Here is a 16,389-nt window from a genome sequence, read left to right as displayed (position 1 = left end):
TTCCTGTCCTTTGTCAAGGCTTGGTAAACATTTCAGAGCCAGGACGGTACCTGACCATATGGTTGTACAGTGACTGGCACAAAGGTCCCTGATTCTGTTTGGGACCTTCTAATGCTAACTGCAATATAAATAATAAACTTTATTAACCATAAAGCATTGTAATGGCACAAAAAGCATTAAAATGAATCTCCAAATTCAATATGATATAAGTTTAATTTATCTGTAATAGAGATTGTAAGAGAGACTGTTTTATACCTGCAGTCAAACAACTTTGGCTTTTCTCTGTTGTAACCATCATTCCCTTATCTATAATTGTACTTGACTGGGGGGGGAAAAAACCTTTCAGAAAAAAAATCTCATTTTCTAATTTGAAATACTGAAATTACTTTAATAGCATCCTTAAAATACTAGTGTACTAGCTATCTGAATCATATTTCCTTACATTGCATTTCTTCATAGAACACTATTAAGTATATATTACACAGATGACAATCATTTAACTATCATACTAAAAATATAATTTTGTTCTTGACAAAGCTGTGCACATGTGGAATGAGAGTCTTTTAAGTTCCTGCCTACAGTTTTGTCTGCACCAGTCTGCAAGTAATCTGATTGAAAGGAAAGGCCTTGCTTTTAGACACTGGTGTCTTTCTACAAAATTTCCTATACACCACGTTCCACTATAACCTTGTGAGGAATCTGTCATATGGGGAGGAGCATCTACTATTAGACTCAGTCTGTGAGCTGCCAAGTGCACTCATCTACAATGGCCAACAGCCAATTAATCATTTAGCTGCTCTATGCCTTTTCCCTTCTTTCCTCCCCCAGCTTGGATTGGTAGTCTCATGGTGGAAATGGGGAGAAACAGAAGCATAAAATTAGAAATAACTATTTTTTGAACATCACAAGGGTTTTAGGTATCCATCTGCCAATCAAGCAAATAGGAATTGTACATCTAAAATCCTGTGCAAACTCTAAAAAAAATTCCTTGGAGTTTACTTCAGCAAATTTATTTTGGTGAGGGCAGTCTGGCTGTGGCAAAGGATTCTGATAAATGAAATCTATATTCTTGAAGGTCAATAGCTCCCAATCTGCTGCCTCACAGATTTCCTGCACTGGAATTTTTCCCAGCTTTGCTTAGGACATGGCAAATCTTCCACAGAAGTATGCGGTAATGGGAAAGGGAACCAATACATAACATTTGTTTGATGTTCAGCTCCTTGATGCAAGGAACAATTTATTTGGATAGTGTACACATTAGAAAGATTTGTGATAGTGTAAAGAAATGCTCCCCTTCTGCAGTAAGAATCATTAAAAAAGTGCCTACCTAAATTCATTTGTGTGGGATACACAAGACTGACTGTATCCTTTTATGGGAAAGCCTTTGAAAATTTGAAAGGAAAGTCTTTTTATAGAGCAGACTGTAATTTAACTTAATTTTAAAGTTCACATTAACACAGTCACAGCCTGAAAAGACCTGTGAGGTCTGATCACACATGCTTGAGAAAGCTTCCTTATGAGTAGAAATGGAGTACTAGTTATGATATATTTAATGTTTGGCTGAGATAATGATAAGTAAAAATGTTATGTTCCAAAATAGGAATATTATTGCAAAATACTGCTAAGTCTTAGATGCAGTGTTTAGGACTTTCCCAAGTTTTCAGAGAGTACAAGAAATTACTATGAAAACTTAAATATAGAAAACAATAGGTGATATTTGTTAAGTCTTAGTATTCTGTTTAACAAGTCTAAGAGAGATTGATGAAAGATGTGGGTGGAAAATTTCGAATGACACCTGACTCATTCTATATCAGTGGTTCTCTCTTTCGTACCAGGACTCATTTGTAAACATCAATGACCAGTCCAGACCCAGTAAATAGTTTAAATACAAACAGCCCCCCAACCCTGATGTTGCTCTCCCAACCCTGTCCCCAGAACATAGTGTATGGGGTAGGGGTGGGGGGGCACACAACTTCCCAATCTGTGTGCCCACAGCAGGCACAGGGTTGCAGCCTGGTTGTACCAGAATAGGCAGGAGTTGCCTCCACAGCTCAGTGGGAAGGACCTGGCACAGGAGTGAAGCGGGGCCATGAGACTCATTGCTGTCGCCACTGCCACCAGGACCCTCATGCCAGCCATACCACCAGCAGCACAGATGGGGGGAGGAGGAGGAGGAAGGGGGCCACGCTGCCCTGACCTCCTGCCTTCAGTCACTTATGCACCAGGCCATGGCTGTACCCTGTGCCATGGCCTGGCTGCCCCTGCTGCTGCCATGCCAGTCTGTAGCCCCATGCCCACTATGGGTGCACAAATCTGGGAGGGACCTCTTCTTGCTGCCCCCAGCCCCAAGCAGCTCCTTGCAGGCTGGAATTCTGCCAGCCTGAAAGGGGAAACCTGCAGTTTTCCATGTTTTTCTCCTTTAAAGGAGAATCTATTTTTAAAGTTTATTTGCAACCCTTTCATACATTCTTGTGACCCACTTTCAGGTCGTGACCCATGGGTTGAGAAATGCTGTTCTATCCGAATATCAGCAGGTGCCTGCTGTCTGAAGCCAGTCTACTTGAAACTGCAAGAGGGATGATGACCCCATCTTTTTCCATGGATTTCTCTTCCTTAGCTCTAGTGATGCTAATGTCTCAGTTCTCCTCTCTACCCTACCCTCTCTTCTCCTCTATTTGCTGTGCCCCAGATTTCTGTCCTTAGTCCCATTCTGTCATTGGAAAAACTCATAGTTCTGGCAGCAACCAATCTTGCACAGTTGTGATGGAGAAGATTATATTATTGTAAAAAAATATTTAGTACTTGCTATTTGAAGATAGTACATGGCAGTCTGGTCTATTCAGTAGTCTGATACTACATGGCAGTCTGGTTTATTCAGTGCCATGCAAATGGCAAGTTGACACAGTGCATAATTTTAACTTACGTTAATGGTGACCTTGAACACTACACAGCTCTATGACATGGACAGGGATTTAATGTGTTGCCCAAAATATATTTAGCCAGTCTAGCACTGCTGAACTGTTGACTGTCACTCTGATGCCTCCCTCTGGATCTTCTTTATGATGATTTCTAAACAGTCCTTTCATTTTCATGTCCCTGTGACAAGGTATTTAGCAGAATTTGCAGATTTGTTGGAATCTGACAGGTCACGCTGAGTGCTTCTGCAATACTGTACTTCTCAGTCTTCCTTCAGGAGGCCCCTGCTTTCTCTTTCTTATCAGGCTAGAGAGGCTTGTATGTACTGATGACCCTAACAGCAACACCACTGGGAGTCTTGTACTCCTGGTAGGGTCACCTGTGACAGTAAGGTCAAAGGTGAGCTATCAGACCAAGAGCAATCCAACACAACACAAAGACCTCAATGGTGGAGCAGGCAAATGCAGCAGGCTTACTTCTCAATGGCTGCAAAGCTGGATGAAGGCTGCAGTGGAGAAGTAAACCCAGTTGTCTCAGATCCCTTTGTCACAGGACAGAGGTTTCTCCTCCACCAAGATCTGTGTGGTTGCCAATGTGCAATGGCCTCCTCATGTAAAACAAATCATGCTCAAGCTTCTCCCACTGGTGCAACATCTGCTACAATAACCGATACCAATACCCATCTAGAAAGTTCAGCAGCAAAGGAAAAAAGGTGACAGGACAAAGTGATCACCAGGAGTCCCTAGTCACAGATCCACATGCAGGTGGTGGTCACATGATGGGAACTTCATCCTTGATATGGCACAGGAGGGTTAATTGGCAGCTGTGATTGTGCCTAAGCAGTCCTTTTTGCAATCCCCTCTGCTCACCCCACACAGGGAAGGGGCTAGAAAAGGTGCCCCAAACATAGGATGTCCTATTTTACCTTACCCAACTAGATAGCCACCTCTAGGGAATCACTCTAATTATGCTCAAAACACAAAAATGTCTTTGCATCATGAAATGTATGAATCTTGCTAGGTAACCCAAACAGTAACAGGCCTAAATGCAGAGGAGCTATTGTCACCTGAGAACTCTCGTGATACAACACCAAGATTGTGGCTCTCAGCAAGACCAGATGTGCAGATGAAAGCCAACTGAGGGAGGAGGGGGAGGCTATACGTTCTTCTAGAAAGGGAAACCTGCCTATGACAGGTGAATACACAGCATTGGCTTCACTATTAAGAACCAGATTATCAGCTGAATGACTGAATTCCCTGTCGGCATTTATGAGCCCCTTATGACTTTCCACCTCCAACTAACCACCAATTTGTTTGATACCGTCAGCAGTGCATATGCCCTAACACTCAATGCTAAGGAAGAACAGAAAGAACAGTTTTATGCTGACCTTGATTAAATCCTGACTATCATCCACCTTGGAGACTTCAATGTGAGAGCTGGCTAGGACTTTAGCATGTGGAAGGGCACCATAGGGAAGGAAGGACTGGGCAAGGCCTATTCTAATGGCATCCTTTTACTCAGTAAATGTGCAGAGCATGACCTTGTCAATACTAATACTATCTTCAGACAATGTGACAGGTACAAAACAATATGGCAACACCCCCATTTGAAACAATGGTACCTCCTTGACTATGTCATTGCCTCCTTGACTATGCCATTGTCATACCTCCTTGACTATGTCATTGCAAAAGCACATGATCTAAAAGACATCCATATCACACATGTCATGAAAGGAGCCCATGATGGCTGGACTGATCATCATTTAGTGACAACAATCATGTCCACCATGACTGGTTTGATTAGAAGAGAAAAGCTTCCTGTGACTGGCAAAACCATCCTATGCCCAAATCAGAAGCAGGGAACTTTCCAACAGCTTAAAGCTGAAGCCCAGAGGAACATTTGAGAAATCAAAAACAAATTGTGGGAAGACAAGGTGAAAGAAATCCAACAGTTTGTTGACATCACAACATGTGGAGCTTCTTCAGCACAGTCAAGGCTGTGAATGGACTAAACTCTTACGGACTCACTCTGCTTAGATCTGAAGATGGCAGTATTCTCCTCAAAGACATTGAGTCCATCAAAAACTGCTGAAAGGAGCACTATCGAATCGATCCTGCAGCATCCAGTAAGGGAAGCCCCTTGACAGTCGACCAACCTCTGAAGAAGTCCACCAGCAAAGCATCTGCCCCCTGGTGGCATAGTAGTTGAGGTCTTTAAAGATGGTGGGGAAACTAAGACCAACAAGCTCCACACACTGTTTCTTAAAATCTGGAACACTGAGGAAATTCCTGATGGCCTAAGGAATGCCAATATTGTCACCATTTTTAAAAAGGGAAATAAGTCTGACTATGGAAACTATTGAGGTATCATCCCCTCCTCTCCATTGTTGGGAAGATCCTTGCTTGAATTCTACTGAACTGACTGCTTCCTCTTGTCAAGGAATTCCTTCACAAGTCTCAATGTGGCTTCAGATCATCGGGAGGCACCATGGACATGATTTTTGCAGCCCAGAAGATCCAGGAAAAATGCTGAGAACAAAACCAGGAACTGTATATAGCCTTTTTTGGTTTGACCAAAGCCTTTGACTCTATTGACTATGAGGCTCTATGGAAGATCTTATCGAAGTTTGGCGGCCCAGGGAAATTTATTACCATCCTAGGACTCCTTTATGACTAGATGATTGCTTCCATCCCACACAGAGGCTCCACTGTGGAGTTCTTTGCCATTCAAATGGCACACTAGGGCTGTGTGACTGCACCAATTTTGTTTTCTTCTGTAGTGGTCATTTTCACTCTGGGAGAAAAATCCTGAACATCAGCACACTCATGGTTTCTCTTTAGAGAAAAGTGACTCTACCAGGAAAAAGTGAAGGTCCATGTGTGTGGCCCAAGAGAACTTTGAATTGTCTGAATTTACGTAAGAAATTATTATTCTCAGTATTTTTGGAACAAAAGCATTTTTCATGAGTTCTGGTGAAATGGAAGTCAGAATATACAAATATGGAAACAATAGATAATGCTATAAAACTAATGCTGTCTGTCTGCTAAGAAACTATTTCAGAGAAGTCCTATGGATTGTATTATGCGGGTGGTAAAGCATCAACACAAGCATCCCTTCTCATGTCTGAATCCAGGAATAAGTTGAAGACAAACATAATTTGTTCAATTACCGAGACAAGATAGAGGTGACTAAGTTGTCCAGCAGTTTTTAACAAAGCTCCTTCTTATTTATGAACTACAACATAAAATACAATATGCTTAAATTAAGAGTGGTTATTAGTTTTAACAGTATTCACTTATGCTTTGGATGCCTCGTGGTGTAATGTTGCACAGGATGAACATTTGTAAACAGCAGGTATTCTGCCTGCTGTTCATAAACAGCTCATTAGTGCCCACGGTAGCAGAAATGGGCAAGTATGCCTTTAATGTAGTTTGGTAGTAATGCTGTTTTTCCATAGAACTAGGAAGAAAGAAGGTAGGTTGTGGGTTTTTATTTAAGGTTAAAATTCAGTGACATGATTTTTCAAAAGTGTAGTTTCCACTGACTTCAGTGGAAACAGAGTGTTTGGACAGTAGGAAAATTTGTACATTTGAAAAAGAAGAAAAGGGTGGGGGGAAGGGGTAATTATTTAGTGGTAAGAATACTATATCATATTAAAAAGGCCTCCTGACCTGCCTCTCCAACAGAAAAACAAAGTTCTGACTACACTACGGAGAAAAACTACTTTCAGTATCAAGTGTAACCTTTATAGCAATTGAAAATCTACAGTTTAGTTATTGTTTGCCAAACATTAATACATGTTTCATAGCTGTTATAAGCATGTTACACATGTGAATAGTATTTGTTATAGATAGTTATAAAAACATCTATAGGTTCTATACATTTTTCGCAGCCGGGTTATAATCACCCTAGTAATCTGTTTTATTCTATAACAATCCAGAATATTACCTTTTCAGGAAGTCTCTAACTATTAACGATTTGTAAAAGGTAACATTAAAATAAAGTTGACTAGTATTTGAGTTTTTCAGAAACTAGCAGATTATGACACTTCTACAGAACTACTAATCTGAATCTCTTGAAAACAGGACTGGATAATGCTCTTTTGGCTGGATAATTCAGTTCTTCAAAAATCTGACAATTATTTGTTGAAGTAGTTTATTAAGCAAAGGGTGACAAGTGCCTTTGGCAAAAGAGATACGTATCTTGAAATTTTTGATGCCTGGCATCTCCTTTTGTATCTAAATGTTCCAACCACTACTTTACATCCAACTCTCCCCTTTAACTAATCAAAGCATCCATAGGTAGACAAAATGAGACACACACATAACCCAGCCGATGTCAAATCCATATTCATTTAGGGGGGAAAATACCAAAGTAATAACCCCTGTTGACCCCTCTCTTCGCAACATCTTTAAAATATCAACCAGGTAGGCCAATAATTCTCAACCAGGGCCCTGCAGTACCGTGGAGTATTTGAGATCCTTGCAAGAGTGTTACAGAGTGCTAGTACTGTTAGGTGTACAAACATGATTCACAAGATAAACCCAGAGATTTTAAATAAGAATTCATATTGTTAATAACACTGAATAACATTCTGGTCATTCTGTGGTCCGAGTCCTTGGCAACAGAATAATTGCTGTGTTATTTTTCTGTAGTTAAAAAACAAATGAAAACTCATAGCTGGCACTTTCTGAAGGATGCCTCAAGTCTAAAAAGGTTGAGAAACACTGAGGTAGGCATCCATTCTCCTAGATAATTAATTTGGTTTGTATTAGTTGCAATTGCTAAGAAGTCCCTCACAATGAGGTGACCCACTTTTTCTACCGCTAAGCAGCATGTTCAGAAATAGTTCCCCTTTTCTTGTTTACTCTTAAAACACCATTTATAAATGTATTATTCCTTCTTCCCTCCCTTCCTTCTTTCCTTTCTCCCCCCCTCCCCATTATCTTTAAGTGCTAGCTGGCAGCCTGTTTACATAAAGCATTCCAAACTACAATTTATAAGAAGTTTAAGACTCCTTGAAGGTCACTTCATGTAAGGTATGTTTACTATTTGGCATCTAGTTAGACAGAAAGTGTGTGTATATGGAAGAAAAGCGATGCAACACATTTTTTTTTGCCTCTTTACCTTGCCCTTGTCAAAGTAATGGATAATTTCTTGATACAGCTGATCTTTTAGTTGTCCTTGAGTAGTTGCCTGGTATCCATCTCGCTGAGTAAGATGTGCTGCACATGCCTCTTCTGACCACTACACCATATATGAAGAAAGAATAAAAACGAAGGCAATAAAAGGCAATATAACAAATCAATGAGGTAAGACTAATTCAAACATGCATTCTTGGTTTATACTTTGACAACGTGACATCAAGGCTGATATAATATCTAAAAGATTTTACTGCAGTTATGAAACTGTAATTCAGTTCCTGTTGGCACTGGATTTATGGCCCAGATACCTCCAGGTCAGGAGGGAATTTGGCAATACTCACGTGAACTACAGTAATGAGAAGACTGTTTACATTTTTTAGCATCATTTAAAGGGAAACTCTTTGAGAGGGTTTCCCTTCCTCTTTGACAGAACAGATTAGAGAGACCTTATATTGTTGATCAAAACAGTTAGCCAGATAAAAAACAACATTAATAGCCTTAAAGTGAGAAAAAGCCCAAAGCACCAAGTTACGTTGACACGGGTAGATAGAACACTTCACACAGAAGGTAAAGAGCTAAAATTCTTTGATGATGTTTAGAGGAAAAGGAATCTGTAGCAGCTAAATGACAAAAAAGCTCTTTAATAGGGTGATCTCGTTTTTCTAATTTTTGAAAGATTTTGACTTTATACCCTCCTTTGAGGTTGAAAGGATTTTAATTTCACTGGCTGGTTCAATGAACAGCTGACATAGATTTGTGTGCTTGCTTACAGCCAGGCTCTCTCACACTTATTACCTTGGTATTATATTTAACATACAGCAAAACATATATAATAACTATCTAGCATACTCAGATAATCCTAAAACAACATCCAACCTGGAACATCTTTTTGCAATCGGTCTTTAAAGATATGATATATATTTATATATAATATTAATAATACCTATTGCAAAAGACCATGGAATACTTCAAGATATTTATATCATTCTATATCAAACATATTTGAAGGTATTCCATCTACGGTACCCAACTAGAAGAGGAAGGATAACATGCAATATGAAGTACATTAGAAAAATAAAATTAAAAGAATAGCTCATATTGAATATAATATTATCTGTTTTCTTATACAGAGTACTAAAAGGTACTAACTTGGGATGGAAAGGAATCCCTACAAGGACAACATTTCATAGATTCATTCATCTAGTTCTGGGCTAGAGGGGACCATTAGGTCACCTGACAGTCTCTGAAAGAGAAACTATGCTGTGTGTGTATTTAACTTGCAGTAATTTTGGGAACAGAACAGAAGCTCTCCCTCTGCAGTGACAGAGTTCTTACAGATTTATATGTGGGAGTTTCAAGAGCTCTCTTTGCTGACCTAAATCTAATCCCATTAAAATCAGTGTGATGAAAATGTGTGCCAATGCTAAGTGTCATTGACAATCCATCCTCATGGTCTGGTTTTCAAAAATCAGAGGCACTGAAGTTTAAAGTTACATACTGCATAGAAGGGAAGGAAGGCACAAGGTTTCCTGATCCTTCTTAAGCACCTTGTACTATTATTATTACCTATTTCAAACTTATAGCATTTTCAAAAAGGAAGTGACAGGGGCCTCATAGACTTTCATGTGTGAAAATCACAACAGATCTGACATATTGAAAAACTACAGTAATAGCTATCTTGTATTTATTGCCATCTTATATTTTACCATCTTGTATTGTTTTGCATAATAAAACTGATTTTGGATATTTCATATAAAGTAATAGGGCTAAATTAAATATATATTTAATCTGAAATCATTTTATTAGGAAGAATAAAAATCATGCTTGGTTCAACTCTAATTTAAGGTTATACTGTATAAAATATATTGATATAAAACTTCTAGTCCTAATGGGTAAAACAGAGAAATATTATATTCTATACTCAGCTCCATCATTTTCCCCAAAAACACTGGGAAGATTTTATACACTCCATCAGGTTTGCTTGTGGAATATTGAGGTAGCAAGTTATGACAATACAGGCATCACTTAATTCCACTAAGAAAGTATTATGCAGACTGTCAAACCCATTTAATTTCCCTGTTGGGAATAACAGAGATGCCTGTGTTCACAAAATTGGTTAGTTATTCATTCAAATTTGTAACTGAAGGCCACCAGAAAATTCTTTGCGACTGCAGGTGTCAAAGTCATCTCCCCATATCTTTATATTCTTAAGTTATGTCCCTGTGTGGTAAATTGCATTATCAAAGCATTAATGTACAAAACCCCCACTTTTTAATAAAGGATAAAGCTATTACTAAAGTGCTTTTATGTGCCAGCTGAATCTCACTGACATTTTTTTTCACCAATCAATTTTAAAGGAGAGCAGAGTGCACGTGTTTGAAAGCATCTTTACGCAGGTCTCACAAACTCTTCAGTATATTCAGCCATGCTGTGGTTACAGTTTGTCTGCTGTTTGTTCACAATACTGAGGTATATATAAGAAGGCCCCCAGTTGGTAAAAATATTTAAATTAACACCCAGTGGGCATGTCTAAATGCACATTAATGCCTAGTGATTGCTGAGCATCTAGTTTAGGACTTGTAAATGTGCAGTAACTGGTACTATTGCATAGTAGCACTGCACACACATTTTAGGGAGTAACTAATCTTACTGCACATTAGCACGGGTTTTGCCCTCTGCAATATCATGCAGTAGAATTAGGCTACTGCACTCAAAGCATCTCTGCATGCGCTAATGGGCATGTGAATGTGCCCTGAGTGTATTTTTTTAATCTAAAAACTTTTCTTTGAGTTTCTCAGATTACTACAAAGACTGCAAAGGCTATTGTACTGCATTCTATCAGCTAGAGTTACTTTAAAAATGAGTTACCTTTAAGAAGTCTTCTGTATTAACAGAGATGGCTTGAAAACGTACCTGCTGCTGGCAAGTGAAATTGCTGAATAGGAGACCCCAGTCCTATTGGGAAATTTAGCCCTCTATTCCATGTCTTTCTCTGATCAGTACTTTGTTGTATTCTCGCTGTACACCCGACTGACTGCAAGAAGCAGAGTACCCCAACCCCTAAGACTCTGAAGAATAAGCCCTTCTTCTGCAAAGGAACAGAAAATGGTTCCAGGACTCTACAGGGGGAAAAGATTTCCACTTCAGGCCAGTGAAAGTGGGCAGAGAAAACAGAATCACAGTGCTCCCACTGCACACCCAACTAGGGTGACAGGAAAGAAACTGACCTCTTATCACCACAGTAGCCAGAAGAAATTTGAGACTACAGATCCTGCAGAAGGATAGGTCAAGTATCAGATTCCAAACAACTATCACTTCACCTTGTCATTGATGTTGTGATTTAAACATTAGGTTTTGTTCTCTGGCTAATACAACTGACTTGGACTTTTCAGTCTTTGCTACTGTAGAATAATGCATTATAAAATATAAAAAAAAGCCTATAATTTAAAAGTGTATCTTAGCTCCAGGTACAAATATGAGATATGTTCATGTGTATATAACATATATGTATATTATATATTTTTACACACATACACGCACACGCATACTCACACATATCTTTTTGTATATCCTGTATATATCTACAGCAGTACTATTATCTATTGTTAGATTCAGTACATACGTCATACTACTTCAGCAATATTAGCCACTTGTTTTAAAGACATGATTCTGGAAAGAGGATCATTGCTTATATCTTCTAATGGTTCTGAATCAAAGACTACATTTAAGATACCCCTGGGCTGACTCGTTATTAAATTGCAAGAGAGAAATAACAGAAATTTCCTAATTTTTTTTCAAAATCACTTTTCTGTATTTCTACCTTTTCTAATGAGCTTAATTAAAATACGCTGGTAGAAAGATGTGCTTCCCTGGACTTCTATACCATGAACATCATTTCATTTAAGCAGTATTCTCAAAGTTGGTCCAAATACTGTCCTCAGCTGGCTGATGCAATGCTTATTGCCATCACTGGGAAGACTGATCAAAAAAAGAGTAAATGTCATGAATCCTCCCACTGTGTGGAAACAAATCCACTATCTGTATTCAAGCCCCAAATTTAATTTTTTTTTCGGCCACCTTTTTCATGCATTTTTTGACTACTCTGTACTGGGCCTTTAATCCTTTCATTGATGTAAAACCTAATCTTTGTAATACTTAAGCACCTGGCACACAATACCACATAATCAGCTAATTATATCTTAAGTAGTTACCCAACCACACATTTATGTAATTAATGGTGTGATAAAACAAGGAAAAAGCCATAAAGTTATTACATAAAATAGCGTAATAACGATAAGCTGGTTCTCATCATGCCATTAATTGAACATGTGGCTAGGCTGAATGGGGCTCCCAACCTCCAGAGAACATGGGAGCTTTTGACGCCCATACACTCTTGGTGTTGAAAGTGCTGATCACCTGATTACTGCTCATAGCCTTGGGGGCCCTGTGGAGCCCAGGCTGAATCGAGGTTGGGAGCTTCAAGCAGCTGTCACCTTCTAGCTGCAGGGGCACATCAGAGCCCTTGATTCCAATATGGTCCTTTGGCTGGGAGCTGAAACAGATCTGGGCTCCCAGCCGTTGGGGCACAGCTGGAGTTAAGGGCTCCATTATGCCCCCATGACTGGGAGCCCCATCAGTTAATTATCCTCCCAGCCTCAGGGGCTCACTATGTGCCTCCACAGCTGAAAGCCCCATCAGCATATCTGGGCTCCCAGCCCCAAGGCTGCACCATGGGCTTGATGTGTAGGTTTAAAGTTTTTTGGTGATCAAGGCCATAAATAAGTTTTATAATACTTAGTAAAAGTATACTTTTCTATCTCCTTTTAAATTTTTGTGCCTAAACATTAAAACTCATTGCTGACAAAATTACAGAATTGGAGTAAATAAATTCAGGTTTTGATTAAAAAAATGAAACACATCCTGTTGCAATTAAACTTTTCCTAGATAACAAGGCAGCAAACAAAGTTTACACGCCACAATATTTACAATAGAATGATGTCATCTGAAGTTTGCAGCTCATTGACAAAATATTTAAATAAATGTCACTTTTAGGGGAACATAGTAACAACAACAATAATAATATATTTCATATCATTATTATATCATTATCATGATATTATTATTATTACATTATCAACAATAAGTTAAAAAGTAGGTGTCATTATTCTGTTATGTTCAAAGTCTTGTTTTCATTAACATATTCCATGTAACTAAAATTATTTATTCTATGGGCTCCTCTGTAGATTTACTGTAGACACCCCTTGTAGAAAAACAGTACCATTATCTCACTTTAGATTCACTGTATATATCATACTACTTCAGCAACATTAGCCACTTCCCTGAAAGACCTGATTCTGGAAAGGGGACAATTGCTTTTGTCCACTAATGGTCCTGAATCAAAAACTAAATTTAAGAGACTCCTGGGTTGATTTTAGCATACCATTCTGTAATTTGCAAAAATGTATCCTTGAATTGATCAATTACTAGCTTTCCTATGTCCTTACTCAAATTGTTATTTTTTATTAATGTTTTACAATCTTTTTCTTTATTTTGTTGTACTCGTTCTATTCACTTTTTCAACCAGATTCAGTAAGTCTTGTTAATTTTCTAAGAGTACAATACTAAGGATACAATTCATTTTTTGCTTCACTATACTGTGTATTAAGTATACAATATCATCTAATTGTGGAACACACAGTAAATTGCAACATAATTTTCTTTGAGCTACTTCATTTACTATTTTGAAGCATAACTATACATTTAAATATGGATGTAATACAGCTCTTAGGGAGGAATGCGTGCCTGTATCTGTAATTGGCTATATTAAGATTTTCTTAATATTAAATGCATTTTAGTACTTTACCTTAAGAAGCTTTGCATGCAGAAGTAATGTGTAGGCAGCTTCAGTGTAGTTATCACACTCTTTGTGCAGGTCACATAACTTGTATAAATACCTACAGTATTAAATGAGAATCAGACCTTAAAATGTCACAAAATAATTTGTGTTGAAGACTAACACAGCTAGACTGTATGTTCAAACAGTAAAACACATCTAGGATTTTTAAGGCTCATATTTCACATTTTCAGACAAATTTTTAGGGCATAACATGCCAAGAAAATCAATAATAAAAATTATGAGATAGCTGTTTTAGAAAGTTAAAACTCCAATAGCTATAAACTCTTACAGTCCAGATTTTGGAGGTAACCAGATAAATAAGGATTTTAATAAAAGAGTTACTTTATTAAAGAGGGTACTAACAACATATAGCCTTCAACTCCTTTTTGAAAACCATTTATATCAGAGGGGAACAACAGAAAGAATGATAATAAATATACAAATAGTAATGATAAACAATAATGACTTAGAGCAGTGGTGCCCAACCTCTTAAACCCACAGGCTGGATGGACGGTGCGAGATACCTTCTTTGGCTTGATCCAGCTGTAGGGAGTTGCACAGCCCAACCCTGGTCCATCTGCCTGGGATGGAGTCAGAAAATGGCTCCTATTCAGATGTGGGGTGAGGGGGGAGCAGCACCAATCCGATGCATATGCAGGGGGAGCAGCCCAGCCTGATCCACATGCATGGGGAGGGGAGGGAGAGGATTGGGCAGAGCAACTCCTCTTTGAATTCATGAGGGGTGGGGCAGAACAGTCCTGATCCAGATAGGTTGGGTGGGGTGGGGTAGGAGCAACCTGGTAACAATACAGATGCACAGGGGTTTGTGAGATGGAACATTTTACCTTTAATCTTGATTCACGGGAGTGGGGGTAGGAGAGGAAGAGCACCTGAGTCCAATCAGGGGTCAGACCAAGCCCTGATCCTACTGTGGGGAAATGCCCTGGACAAGGCCGAATCCGGCCAGGTGGAATTTCCATTGTTCTCCACTGCCAAGTTTTCTGACCTGTTTTCTGACCTGTGGGTATCCCTGCAGGCTGGATGTTATGGCTCCCCAGGCATCTACATGAGATGTTTTCTGAGCAAAAGACTAATCAGCTTGCAGGAAATGTCACTCATCTACAAATGTGCCCCTATTAGGCTGGAGTAAACTAATTTATTCTGTAGCAGGATAGTACTTGTAAATATAGGAACTATCCTGCTGTGCAATTTTTTACTCCGCAACAGTGTATGTGTAGATACTGCCCCAGCTGGCTGGGGCATGAGGGTGCTTCAGTATGGGAGCTGCCTGCTGGCTAGCCCTACACTGAAACACTCTTATGCCCCAGCCAGCCCCTCCACACACTGAGCCACTGCCAGCCTGGGCTGCTCTGACCCAGCAAGACATGCTGCGGTTTCAGGTGCATGTGAAGAGGTGGTGTCCAGCAATGAACTCTGGGGCAATAAGCTCCAGAGTTAATTCATGTGCCTTAACTACATGTGTAGATGCACCCGCAGTGTGTGTAGCAGTCAAAAAAAAAAGAAAAGAACAAAAGGTATTCTGACCCCAGTATTGCCTGAAACATAAGGCCATCCTACCTCCTAAAAATAATATTAATGTACTTTAAAAATTGATCAAAATACAAAAGTTTCACTGTCCGGAATGAATGGATTAAAAATTTTCTGTTTATAGAATAGGATATAATCTTGTTCTCAGTGACTTAAATGGGAGATAGTTTAGCTTCATACAAATGTAGTAACAAGCAGATGCACAAATAATACTCTTGAATGTATTTTCATATTCATAATCCATACTTCTGTTGAAATGCAGGTCCTTTGCTCTCAGGGAAGAAAGAAGGAAAAAAAATTCAGTGCAGCAACTTGAACCGTTACTGTTTCTCCCAAGATGAGACTAGGTACCTCAGAATGAATGCATGAACGATATGCAAATACACATAACAGAGAAATGAGAGGGTCTTTTTCTTCATTTTAATCACAATACAGATGATGGAGTATTTTTAAAGGATGTAAAAATAGGGAAGTAGCAAGCTTTCTAGAAAAATGCAATCAGGAAACTTTTTCCAATATTCCCATTTTTAAAATGCTGTATATAGGACAGTCTTTGCTGGGCTCCCAAAAGTTTTAATCTTAAAAATAAACATTTTGTTAACAGTTTTTATATCAGTTGATTTTTCAAATGGCCATACAATAAAATAAAATAATTTCCTTGCCCTGCTTTCTTTTGCCTGATCTTTTGTAAATCACAATACACCTTAGTATTTAAGTGTTTAGAATAATGAACATGAAGGTGCAAAAGTAGGGTTAGTAAAAAGCTTATGAGCCTTATTACAGTTGCCTATTGTTCTCTGTAAACTCAATCTACATAAGCTTCACAACTGGTGTATCCCTCATTACTGCCATCTTTTTCAGATCAGTAGTGTACTGTATGCTTAC

The 16,389-nt window shown here is 38.8% G+C and overlaps 1 protein-coding gene across 2 annotated transcripts in view; it reads right to left on the bottom strand.

Annotated features, from left to right (window-relative positions):
- DOCK1 (dedicator of cytokinesis 1) overlaps positions 1–16,389 on the bottom strand; it is a 599,368-nt gene that overhangs the window by 117,684 nt on the left and 465,295 nt on the right. For both annotated transcript variants that reach the window (XM_019502991.1, XM_019502992.1), the window contains exons 37-38: positions 13,924–14,014; positions 8,044–8,163 (exon numbers count right to left, since the gene is read on the bottom strand). In XM_019502991.1, coding sequence (XP_019358536.1) covers positions 8,044–8,163; positions 13,924–14,014 — 211 coding nt within the window. The remainder of the gene's footprint in view (positions 1–8,043; positions 8,164–13,923; positions 14,015–16,389) is intronic.

This window comes from Gavialis gangeticus, unplaced genomic scaffold (genome assembly GCF_001723915.1).
Source record: "Gavialis gangeticus isolate Ggan-Ray unplaced genomic scaffold, GavGan_comp1, whole genome shotgun sequence".
NCBI lineage: Eukaryota > Metazoa > Chordata > Crocodylia > Gavialidae > Gavialis > Gavialis gangeticus.
The sequence above is the reverse complement of the archived record's forward strand: the minus strand, read 5'-3'. Positions and strand labels throughout refer to the sequence as shown.